Here is a 13,813-nt window from a genome sequence, read left to right on the forward strand (position 1 = left end):
TTATATATTAGATATATACATTTACTGATTAACACATTATCTCAAAACTACATTTAAATACATCAAATCCGTTAAAACATTACCAAGGGCAATATTTACGATACTGACTGTAACAAACTAAACAACAAATATAACTTTTTGTTAAAAAGAATAAAAATAGTTTAATTTCTAAATAATATTGCCCCTTTAATTACTTAATAAATTTTTTTAATTGATTCACATTTTTTATGACAGAAAAAAACAGTTTTATTGAAATTGTCGAAGTTAAGATGAAAAATCTCTGTTCCCTCTGTAGTTTACCTACTCTTTGGTGACGTTATTACATGGCTTTAAAATGCAGCTGTTAAATGTTAAAGCCATGATAAGTTACGCGTACCGCGCCCGACTGTGTGTAAATCATTTCTTAAGGGTATTTCAATGTTCAACTTCGTTACACAGGTTTAGTGGTTTCAATACACGCTGTAACTTCGAAGTCTCGGACATGACGCGTTGAAGTGTGACTTGAAGTTCTCAAGTGAAATCCGCAGTGAAAATGATGTTAGAAATACGAATTATGTCTAAGAAATATTAAGAGAACGCTTATACGATGTTTCTTACGGTCAAATTCGTTGAGATGAATCCTTGAGAATAGCTGACTGTTGAATGCTAGTACATGCTAAGAATATAAACATTGAATGATCATCCAAATATTAACGATCGAGTGCAAGTTTAGGTACAATTCGAATATCTTAAATAATTTACTTAAAATTACAATAAACATTAAACACGATGGACGGGTGTAACTTGTCGAGATAAAACAAAAGAAAAACAAAACAAGGATTTGGACGAAGAAAAGCATAACGGGAAGAAGGGAAACAAAAAAAAACAAAACAAAAAAATAATTTTGTTACAATTTTTAATTCGCAGAAACCTAACAAACAATAATTTTTCATTTTCATCTCCTTAAAACATAGTAACATCTATGCAACACAAAAATTAACTGGGGAAAAATTAATAATAATAAAGTTATGAATTAAAATGTTTTATACTCCGGAGAGTGAAGAAAGGTACATTTAGATTACGTCGAAATAAAACTCGTGGCCAATCCCCGACACGCAGTGTGCTATAAAATGAGGTAGAACATCAGTGAGATTATTATAACTAGCCTAATTAACACTTACGAACTAAGATTTTAGGAGCCCAACTCAGGCTAGAGGTAGATTTGTATTGCCCGCGGTAACATCACGACTTTCACCCTTGAGCCAGTCGCGTAGTCAAAGCACTCACTACTCTCCAGAGATTCAATTCACGTGATCTTGCTCTACATGCTTTTAATTTCCATCATTTTTCAATAATTCAATAAAATTGTACGAATAAACGTCCAAATCTCAACAACATTACATTAATTTACTCAATAGACATTCACTTAAAATCTGATATACATTTAATAATATTATTAGAAAACATTAGAAAACTGTGACGGCGTTAAAATCCGTATCGCTATACTTGAATCCTGAGGTAGCTTTTTTGTACTCTTAATTTTTTTTTTAATTTTCTTAATACACTTAACATCTAGAGTTTTAATTTTTTTTTCTTCATATAAAAATCTATTTAAAAGCTTACTTACGACTAAATTATATTCCTCGAGGTAGATTAACTTACAAACTAAGTGAACCGGGCAGCAGTGTATATTTATAATGCGTCCCATACACTGATCTCTATAAATGTATAGGCGATTGCTTAGAAATGACAGCTTTTGTTTCGTTCCGATTTAAACGCACAGTTGATATTACGTGCCAGTTAATTTTATCTGTACTATTTTCTGTTTTTGGAATTCACACAACCGTCACACGCTACCATTAGCGCCAAAATGGTGAAAATCAAATAGGCACAAAATATTACGTCTTATAGCCAATCCATTTATAGATATCAGTGGTACCATAGATTAAAAAATCGAAGATCGACTTCAATGAAATGTTGTTATAGGCAATATGAATTTACAGTACTGCTCGGTCCATGTGACGGCAGAGGGTCACCATACCCGTAACAATCTTTGGCTTTACCATCACGATACATCGCGACATATTTACAATTAAAAGAAAACTTTTAAAAAATAACTAAACAATAGATATAAATGATAAACGAAGCGAAATTATAATCAAAGTCATAAAATAAGCAAAGAAAATGTAGATATTAATAATTTCGATTCACCACTCTGATGTTCCTTATATAAATGGTAACAAGTTTTGAGCGTATCATAATATTTTACCTACATTGTTGTGTGATGTTAAAACAAATTAAATAAAGAAAGAAACTTAAAGTAAGAATAGAAACAATCACTGGCCACGTACGCCAAAGACTTGAGATCCACGTGATCCGTGACGTACCGTCCTACAAACATTTTCTTATTTAAACATCGAGCCACAAAGGTAAGGGGATTGACCCGAGCAATCGGGATTGCATACACCGACTAAATGTGAACTCTTATCACATCAATACAACATTATAACTATTGGGGACATCTAGTAACTCGCCCTCTTACATTAGTTATAACAATGCGACAGCTTAATTTAGACAAGTTAACCGAATGTTAGTATACCTTTGTACAATTATTACGTCGTACCGTCGAAACAAAAATCGTTCATTAAAATATTGTTACAGCGAAAAATAAATCGACAACATTGTAATCTACAGTACCTTATAAATTTAGAAAAAAATACGACCAAATTAACAGCGCACTCTAATGTCGATCGTCATGACTCCACGCGATACCCCTCGATGACTTATCCAAAACAAAACGAAAGAAAGCTTAAAAACTTGATGCATTAATGCAATTCTTTTTTTCCATATCACAAAAAACATTAAATGTCAAAAAGAAATCACAACTATGAATTTTGAATTCATAAGAGAGAGAAAAAAAAACAAAATGACAAAAACAGAACAATATTTTTTCACCCCAATTTTTTTATCATAAACATAATTGTCAACAATTTATAATTGAAATAGGAAAAATATTTCCATTTAACAATACAAATACGTCTATAGAAGAAAGAAAAGTATAAATTTGTAATTAACACAAACATTATAATGACTTGGGCAAAATATAAATAAAAAAAGTGCACAAAAGTTCCAGTACAAAGTCTGATTTATAAAAGAATGGTAACATCGAGGTTTCTACAATTCGCATCTTCGTAAATTTGTAGTTTGTAATTCAAAAATCCAAGACATTTTTTTAAATCGATTGAAATTGAAAAATTGATACTAAAGTGCAAACGAAGTGTAGTTAATGCTTAAGATTTTCTTTTTAAATTTAACAAAATTTCAAAGACCCAAGCATTACAAATGCGTTTTTAGATATTATTATTGTACTGATCGTCAAACAAGTATTTTTTAATACTGGCAGTTAATTATAATTCGTTTAATTGTAGTCAATAAAATTACTTGTAATATATTTCCCCTGTGCTAATAAAATTACAAAATAGTTTTGTTAAAAAAATGTTACAAAATATAAAAAATGTACTTAGTATTGCCGTGGTATAAATGCGTTTATTTTATATTATTTCGTTTTAAATTAGTTTGACTTTATAAAACGGAAAATATCATCTGGAATTATGTATGACGTGACATTACTGGTATTTTGATCTTCCATTAATATTTAAAAAAGAAAAAAACTGTATATAACGAACTTATATATAAAAATGATGACAACTAATGTAAAGAAATCACTGAGCCTTCATAAAGCAAATAGTATAACATAATTCAGTGTATCCTAAAATATAAATATTAAACATGAATGCAACTCATTCCTAAATATCAGGAATGTAACACACAGTCGCTACATTCACACTTAACAAAAAAAGGAATAAATAAATAAAATATGTGAACTTAATGAGGATATTTGGCACTGTCCCACTTTAAGTTAAACTTAGTAACAGAATAGCTCGGATAGTAAATTTAAGGTTTAAAAGATCGCGGCCGCCGGCGCAGGCGCACACACATTATAATACAATTGCGCCGACAACGCAACTAAATTAAAAATTAATCTTTTAAATCTCAACCGGTTGCACTTGTTATGACTAGGTAAATAAAAGTAGCAAGTGTCCTTCGTCTAAATGCACTATAATTAAACAAAATAACGGAATGTTAAAATCGACACCATCGCGTTAAAACATATAATAATTTGGTCTCAATAATAACATCCGCTCAGGCGATGCGACCCGGTGCGAACGACAGTAACGGATTGTAGGACATTCATGCCTCAAAAACGTACACACAAAAAATTTAATAACACTTTTTTTACCTAACTACTTATGTATCTAGGGCAAAATTGTACTTGGTACAAACTAAAAGTGTTCGGATTTCTTGCACAGTATAAAACTGTTTATCCTGTTATCTCAACACTTACTTACGTCAACTTTTAATGACAATGTGGCAAAAGTTAAACAAATATAGAGCCAGTTCACTATTGTATCACAGATGCGTTTAAAAATTACAAACTTAAACCCGTATATAATATATAAGACTATTGCATATTGTGTATGTACAGAATAATAAAATAAAATAATAATTGTGTTAAATTTGCCACAAAGCCATGTTTAACGCGTGTCTCAACCTAGGCCAAGGCGAAATACAATATTCTCCTATTATTTACATACACTTAGCCTATGACCATCAGTCTCAACATCATTTCTAAGATTCCCTAGCTCAGATAATATAAAATAAGCCATGTCTCACTCGACCGAGAGCTCAAAATAAATCGTCTACAAAGGTAACTTTATCTCACAGTCAAATTAAGGTACATAACACGTCCGGGGTGCGAAAAGTAGGTACTATATTTTTTAAACACGGTACCGAGGTAGTACAGACGAGCGATGAGCAACCGTTCGAAGTCAACACGTGACTGACACAATAAAAAAAAAACAAAATTAAGTAACATTTATAAATCGCAAAACTTCCGAAAATCTTATAAAAATTCTAAGATCAAATTCTGAGGTAGACTGTTTACATAATATGCATCATTGAGGTATAATTATTGTACGTTTTTACGAAAATAGAGACTCGGCTAGGGTGACCATGATTTATAAAATATAATCGGGACAATCTTAAATCGTAATTCTAATTGAGGTCACACTAGCCGGTCGAAGTTTCAGAGGTAGATCGGTTGATAGAGAATTTGTAGGGAATTAAATGTAAGTCTTACTGCGTGTGGTTAGGGAGAGGGCCCTGGTGGAGGGGCGCGACGGCGTGGCGATGCTCGCGCGCGATGTGTCGGCGCACGGTGTTGTTGCGGGTGAAGGTGCGCGTGCAGTGCGGGCACGGCACGCGGATGCCCTGGTGTCGCTGCCGGATGTGCGCTCGCAAGTTCGTCTCGTACCCGTACAGTCGCTCGCAATATGGACATTTTAGTTTTTTACCTGGAATCATTATGTTGTTGCATAAAAAATTACATTTTAGAGTAATATAATATATAGTTTCATTATAATATACAAGTTATTACTTATAAGGTGTGAAGGACCCAATGAAATGAATAAAATGGGACAGTAGCAAAAGCACAAACAAAAACGAGACTTTTTGGTCTAAACTTTTCTTGCTGAAGATAAATATTTTCGGTCTTACCATCAGCCGTAGCAATTCCTCCGGATTTACTAGTTATGATTTTAGCTGGCCAGATGTCGGGGCTCGTCTTCTGCGGCACGGGCGACGTCTCAGCGGGCTTGTCGTGGTAGTTGGTAGTCGGCATGGGCAATGCCGGTGGCGGCGAGTTGTTGTATCCACCCTGGTAGTCGTTCTCACTCTTTATTCGTAAATCTGAAAATAAAAAACGTTAGCAAGACTGATGACGATTCTTCATCGTTTGGCAACTGCGACTGCACTCCTCACCTCACTAAATTTATCTTTTAGTCGTAATTAGAAATTAATTTACAATTGCAGTGAATTTAATATCAACGCATATAAACATGGTTTCCTGTCTTTATGTAATTGTAATTGTTTTGAGTCGCATTTTAACAAAACATCCGGTAATACGAGCTTATCCAAAACAAGATCATAATGAATTATCTTTTTCCCACGATGTTCATCCAAAGATTTTTAAATTCTATTGTTTTATCGTTACAAATTTTATATATGTTTAAAAATTATGTACGGCCTTCCAGTTATGTTGAGTATATTCAATTGAAACAACGTACTTCTCAGATGTATCTGCTTGGTGTGCGATGGTTGAAAAGATATGATAAAATAGGTTGAAAAAATAGGTTTTAAGAAGAGCCGGGTTTCAATTCAACAGTACTTAAGACTACAGGATGTAAAGATGAAAATGAACCTTCAGCTCCCTGATCATTGGAGAGGCGCTCCATCTCCTCGTTGGCGCTGGCACTGCGCTCGTAGCCGTTGTTCTTGGGGTTGGCGAGTGTGGAAGTGCACTCTGCGGGCGCGTCCTCATAACGCGCTCCTGTCCCCGCGCCGGCACCCCCTCCAGCCCCCGCACCCGGCGACGACCGCGTGTCCGGCTCGTCCGCCACGCTGCCGCAGTGCGACGATGACGAACTTTGCCTGCAACAGGTATAAAATAGGTATCAGAAAGATGAAGAATTGTTACGTGTCCTATGTCCATACATCGATATTGACTTTTCGACAGCTCTTACCGTTTGAAATACTGATAATGAAGAATGCATCACAGTACCTGTAATTCCTAGCATGCGGACTGGGTACAGTTTTAGGCGCAGCCGGTCGCCGGTGCGACGGCTGATGCATGGGCATGTGTGCCGGTGGCGCGTATCGGCCCATACCGCTGCTGCTGTGTATGGGCACGCCGTACTGCGGCATGATGGGCGCGAAAGTAGCCGTGTGTGACTGTGGCGTCGCCTCCTGCGCCTCGCAACTCCCCGACCCCGACACCGGGCTCGTTTTGATCCTGGTCTGATGACGCTCTCCGGTCGACTGCTGCGTCTGTTGCTTCACCCAAGCGTCTTGCGACATTTCCATTGACAGGCCCTTAACCTGAAAAGTTACATTTTAAATAATTTACACTATTTACAAAATGCATAGGAACTTTAAAATGGCAAAAAATATTAGACATATAGACACTTCTCTACGAGACTTAGTACAAGACTGTTTTGCCAGTATAGATCTTCGCTAAACCGAAACAGCAAATCAAGGTCACCTGTAAGTTCTCTCCGCTCTTGAGGAAGCTGGAGAGCGCGTCCTGACTGACGTGCACCTCGCCTTTGTACATGAACTCGAGCAGCGCCTGCATGTTGTCGGCACTGGTGGCCTCCAGAATGACGTAGCAGGCGCCCGCATGGCTCGGTGGCGCGCTGTCGAACAGCTCCTGGAAGTGCTTGCTGCACGCCGCCAGTATCACCTTGTGCGCTTTGAACTGACGACCTGCAACAAAACATTACACAGTGTTACTTTGGCTATGTAAATGGGAAAAATTACAACGGTCGGGAGCAGCTGGAAATTTAGCGAAAATGGTCTAAGTTATTTAGACGACTGGGGTCATCCAGATCGGGACAAATATAAATATTTAAAAACAAACGCACATGTCAATACTTAACCTTTTCAATCATGTTATAAGCGAAGCTTGCTACGCGATAATCGACCTTGGTATAGAAGTTAAAAGTGTAGCTAATCATAAAGATATCTATGTAAGTGTATACGACACCATAACGTAGACCCTTAAGACAAAACACACGGTGGTCCGAGAGTTCTAAGAAGTGAACCGGAGCTTCATATTGGAGCGATTTGTTTTTAATTAGAAATGAAATGTTCGGTGTTTTGTAACCTTGTTGGTTTACAAATAACTCCCCGACATAGACTAAATTTTAAAATATTAAAAGCTAATAAACTCTAAATTGATTAATTGGGTAACAGTTATCATAAATTAAGCAAGTAATTTTGATTTCATCAAGGTAAGGTTTGACAGGTAGTTTTATTAAGAATATTACCTACCAAAAACTACTAAAAAGTTAATAGTTTTTAATCAGTTAATATTGTCCCCCACCGTTTTTAAATTACACAATAACTATGTAAGTAGAACACAAACTCATAAATTAATAATACTCATAATTTAACCCAAACATCATTCTAGTTATTTGTTCAGCGCATCAAAATAACGGCAAATGATGTTGACGAATTTGGTGTAATAGTATGCTATGAGCGTGCACTTACCAAATAAGTTCCTGTCTCTAAACGCATAGAGGTATATTACATTATTATTAATAAGGAAAATTATGCGGTATGTGTATAAACTATTACGTAATCGGAGTTAGCAAAGCGCGACTATGCAAGTATGTGCTCTACCTAAACCTCGTAAGAGCTCATTAGTTACTACTGCGTACCAGTGTAAGGTTCAAATTTTCCCAGCTTAATGCAGCAAAATCATTCTTTATTAATTATTAAATTGTTTTAAAATTTGAATAAATAACTTAAAATCAAAACGATTGCGTTAATAAACCCTGCTCTCAAACATGTATAGAAAAAAACTAGTTTTTCCGAACGAACATGTCAATTGAAACGTAACCCATCGATGGAAATCATTAAGCAAGGTCAACACCCTTAAAATTTAGCTTAATCATGTCAACATTTAGAAACAATGGCGGCGAAATAACAAGCGAATGCCTACATCTGGAGTGTGACGTCAGAGAGCATGGCGCGGAACAAAATCATAGCCTTGGCGCGGCCGTCGCATGAGATGCGGAAGGCCAAACCTAACGTCAAAACTGTACCTGCGATCTGAACAGTTTTCACTGCCGAAACATTTGTACAAAGACATCTCACAGTCTCTTTCATTCTCTGTAAAAAAAAATCTTCTCCATTTGTGCATATCATAGACAGTGTAAAAAACGATTTATCGATCTATGTGTCAAATATCGATTTTTCTATCGATGTAGTCGGTCGCAAGTCCGTGGGCAGCCTAACCCCGGTCCTATTCACAGCCGTTCCGCCCACAGATTATCTCAAACACTTCCTCGTTTCGTTCTCAGCTTCATTTGTTTGCTACAAGACTTGCACTTGATTATCCGTGTACATAAAAATTCGAATATCGAATTAGAACTTCTTTAATTTCTTGTAAACTGTGAGCCTAGTATATTTGTGACAATCGCCATCGTATCGTCAACGACAAAATTTGTGCAGCGCTTCCTATCGGGCGTAAAGTACACCAAAATCACATACTAATTTTGACATATTTGACGATGATGACACAACGGCGATTGTACTATTGGTAATTTAATTAAGCAATTTGTGTAAACTTTAAGTTGGTACATTCCACAAAAACAATCACATAACTTTAATTTCGGTATTTTGTTTTAATTGATGTTTTACAATGGTTTAATTAAATATGTTCATTATATTTATTTTAAAAAGTATGTCGAAGAAAATTTGAAAAGCGCCATTGTTTTCGTTTATCCTTTCCATTCTCAATATTCACTAAACTTCTTACAATATTACAATTTTTTTCCTAGTATAATCATTTTGTAATTTCAACAGTAAACTTTGGCATATGACACTATAATTTGTAAGATATGTTAGCAACCAAAATACGTTATCGCTACCGACCTTTCGGTATTAGTTTGTAATGGTTCTACCATTAACCTACTTAATACCTGTCTAATCCACATTAATAAAAATAATAGCACCGCATTAGTATGTGAGAGCGAATAAAACTGTAGGAACTTGTACTTGTAGAATATAAAGTAAGTCATTACATAAATATTCTATTTTACGAAAGTATATTATTTAAAATTACCAATAACTTTCGACATAGTAAAAGGATGGAAAAGAATAGTGGACTAATCAATGGACCTATGAATAAGGGCCAAAGTAGCGATTTGATGATTTTTACTTTTTAGTATTAAAAGCTACCGTTAAAATGTTGCTTTATTTTGTTGCTGAAGTATAAGGGCCTACGCGGCCTATTTTCCTGTATGGTTGAAACTTTAAGAGTGTCTCCTGAAAAGTTTTCAATTTGCACATTGGCTTATTCATAGGAGTCATCGTAATAGTACGACACAGATTTAAAGGTAACTTTAAAAAAGTTGACAATGTAAAAACATTACTATATGATAGAACAACACAATTCTATACACAGGGAAGTGAATAAATAAGTAGTCAGACGCTCAGACCAAGATAAATCGCATTGTTATCGCATTTAAAGATAAGTGACTGTAATAGTTAATACGAGTAGGTAAGGATTTCATAGATATTCCTTAAAGATTTGCAAGAACGAATCAGAATTGTTAACAATAACAACAATGGCCGGCAACGCATTTGCGATTCCTCTGGTATTGCAGATGTCCATGGGCGTCGATGAACACCTTGGTGTTCCCGCTGCTCGTTTGCCCCCTTCTCTTATTAAAAAAAAAAAAAAAAAAAATAACATTGACAGAAGAATAGTACACAGTCACAATCTGTACATTTTACGTTAAAATGCTTAAATACGTAAATATATCCCGTAAAAGTCTAGCTCACGTAACGTGGTATAGGTAAGAATAGTTTTTCATATATATACAATATCTTGTGTTGACGTTCCATTGTTTAAATTAATTACATGGGCTTAAGAAATATAAATATATTATTTAAGAATAAACTCCCCAAAAATAAAATTCACTTTTTTTAATCAACATATATTTTCATTTAAAACACATCTACTCGTACTATATTTTGTTGTGGCTAAATTATGTATGGATTTCAACCAAAACGCATTCTAGTCTGATAACGAAAAGAACATACGATTAGATATGAGAGACATTATAAACCACTTCAAGGGCCAGACATAAGTTTTGTGACAGAATTTAGAACTACCAGGGGAAAAGAAGTGTCAGTTATTAGAAAAGTATAAGAGGAGTTAATGATATTTAGTAAAGAGGTAACTGTTACAGCTAAAGAAAAAAAATGAAGCAACTTAGCTTTGCATAATGTAAATTAAAATTAGGACAATCAACGTTTACTCGTGTTTCTATGGGCTCGGGAATGCATGACCCATTGCAACAGTAGCGCCGCGACGTAGCAACGAGGAAACAAACGACATTGGTCGACGCATGCGCTTGCAACACCGCGACATTGGCCCCATTCGGAGACCCACTAACGCTTATCTGACGGCGCTTCGTATGGCATATTTATTTTTTTCTAAATTGGAATTCATAAACTTTAGTTTCGGTCACATCGTTGTTTAAAACACTTCGACATACTTACAAATTTAGAAATGCTTTATTTACTCAAATCTGTTGTTTAATAAAACTACCGATTGCAAACTCGTACTGCTAGTTTTATAGATGGTATATTATTCAATGATTGTAATTTTTAGAATTACACTGAAAGCGACTTCTAATTAAAAATCCGTCGAAACCATTTTGTAGTATTCCCTTTCCACATTTCACGTGTTTTTTAGAAATGAACTCAAACACGTCTCGGTGTCTTAAGTTTTTTTAGTTTTCTTTTTTTGAATTAACCTTAAAACTGGAAACCTATTGTATTGCTGTTATCTAGATTGGAATTTAAATTCGAATATCCCCAAAGATAGAATATGACGACTTATAATCATGTAAGATTAAAATAGTCATTTAAAATTCTTAAATTCTCTACTATGTAATAAAACTGTCTAAAACCTTTGAAATTAATATTAATATACAATATATTAACATATGTATTATCATTAAATTCTAATGTTTTATAGTCAATTCGGCGTTGACGTCATTTGACCTCGCCTAAATGACTTCTAGTAGGAAATTCGGCCCTTTGTCCTTCATACGAAGGCGATCGAAGTACAGTCGTCCAATAAGCTTCCGCATATGCAATTATATAATAAAATATAAAATATTAATATAAAAAAGTGATATCTAGGTACAAGGACACTAGGACTAGATCATAATGTAATAGACATACATACATACCTGTAGAAAACATACCCTTTTGTTAATCAACCATACAATTTACTCTAAGGATCTCTATCAGTGTAGATTTTAAATACCCTGAGTGCGGCAGTAACTTGCAAAACAACGTTTTATATTTTTTTATTTTATTAATTTTCTCGTTAACTAAATTGTATCTTTTAAATAACTAGCTATTGCCCGCGACTCCTTCCGCGCGGATTTAAAAAAAAAACATAATTAGTAGCCTATGTATTCTTCCAGAATATGTTCTACGTGTATGCGAAATTTCATCAAGATCTGTTGAGCCATTCTGGAGATACCTTCAAATAAACATCCATCCATCCATCCAAATATTCACATTTATAATATTAGTATTGTATATTATGAAAACTAACTCATATTCAAAAATAAACAAAACTTTTTTTGTTATAAAATTACTATGCAACTTCATTTAACAAATTAATTAATTTAAAAGACAGTAAATTTGAAACATTTAATGCGTATAATTACGTATATTTAATTGTAAACAGGAACTTATTCTTTGTGTAATCGCAAAAAAAATTTTACACACACTATGTTCACACTCAAAGAATTTTGAAATACAAGTATTAAAAAAATGTTTTCCTCTGTACAAAGTTCACATTGAACATAATAATAGAATTTACTTAGTTTTGTAACAAATAATTCGAAGCATTTAGTTTTTAATTATTTATTAGAAACAATTGAATTACAATTTACGAAATTAGATCGAAACATTGGGCCTAGCACAAATATTCGTTAACCTTCGTATCGCCAACGTCAATTTTGTCAAAATTAGTATGCGATTTTTGTTGTACTTTATGCCCGATAGAGGCGCTGCACAAATTTTAATACAAGTTTCTCGATATCGGTACGATGGCGATTAATGATTACTATGCGATGATTATTCATAAAATTATCTCCCGATCCTTTTCCCTATAGAGAGCCGTCACAGAGCTATTTCTCTATATATCTCTATCATATCTGAGTTCACATCCCTTTTATGCCGGGTATTTGGTTACGTTAGCCGAGGCTTGACGAGTGGAGACCAATGTAGGCAAATTAAATCAAGTGCTACTGTATACGTTGGGCAAGACTATACTATTAAATATCTAAACGGAATTTCCCGTTAGTCGTGTCTACTCTTTTTATTGTCATAAAAGTTAACAGCTAAATGGTTTTAGAAATAATACCTTTATTAACACACTAAGTACTACTGATATTCATAAGTTTGACGGAACGTAAAATTTATGTGGATATTCACATTTAGACAAAGGTATTTAAACATTGTGCAACGATACAACATCAAAGGGTGGAGGGTTACGAGCGCAAATTAGTTTTTGGAACTTTGTTCCCAACAAATATGTATTGAGCGTTAAATTACGCAGCGTTTAGCAGCTCGGCCGGGCACAGCGGTGAATTGATTCCTAACACGTGTCATTTCATGGACTTCACGGAATTCATTTTATCGTATTTATAAAGATGCCTGTTTACTAAAAGTGTGTTTTTCCCATAGGACGGGAAGACAGTAATTTTAATAAGTCTGTCCTAGAAGTAGGGTAGCTAAAATAAGAGCAGTTATGTATGCACTTAATTACTGGATAGTTTAAAATTTTGAAGTCTATGGAAGTACAAATATTGACATACTTCTTATGTACATACATTAAAGTTGACCTGACATTATTGATGATCAATTGCAAAGCAATATTTTGGATAAACCTTACTAATATTTATTATATTATAAATGCGAATGTTTAGATAGATGGAAGGAAATTTGACACAGATGTAGAACATAGTCATAGTCTGAAAGAACACATAGGTTACTTATTACGTTTTTTTTTTTAATTCCGCGCTTACGGATTCGCGGGCGATTGTTAGTTTATTGTAAATAATGAATTAAAAACATGTCTATAACATTTAACGTAACATTAAAATCGGAAAACTTT

At 34.4% G+C, this 13,813-nt stretch overlaps 1 protein-coding gene across 1 annotated transcript in view; it reads right to left on the reverse strand.

Moving 5' to 3' along the window:
• Nucleotides 1-3,501: 3,501 nt before the first annotated feature.
• The window catches only part of LOC106719277 (zinc finger protein chinmo), a 41,573-nt gene continuing 31,261 nt past the window's right edge, over nt 3,502-13,813 (reverse strand). The window contains exons 3-7 of the mRNA XM_014513582.2: nt 7,139-7,362; nt 6,659-6,975; nt 6,299-6,528; nt 5,596-5,787; nt 3,502-5,393 (exon numbers count right to left, since the gene is read on the reverse strand). Coding sequence (XP_014369068.2) covers nt 5,176-5,393; nt 5,596-5,787; nt 6,299-6,528; nt 6,659-6,975; nt 7,139-7,362 — 1,181 coding nt within the window. The 3' untranslated portion in view covers nt 3,502-5,175. The remainder of the gene's footprint in view (nt 5,394-5,595; nt 5,788-6,298; nt 6,529-6,658; nt 6,976-7,138; nt 7,363-13,813) is intronic.

Source organism: Papilio machaon, chromosome 1 (genome assembly GCF_912999745.1).
Source record: "Papilio machaon chromosome 1, ilPapMach1.1, whole genome shotgun sequence".
Taxonomy (NCBI): Eukaryota; Metazoa; Arthropoda; class Insecta; order Lepidoptera; family Papilionidae; genus Papilio; species Papilio machaon.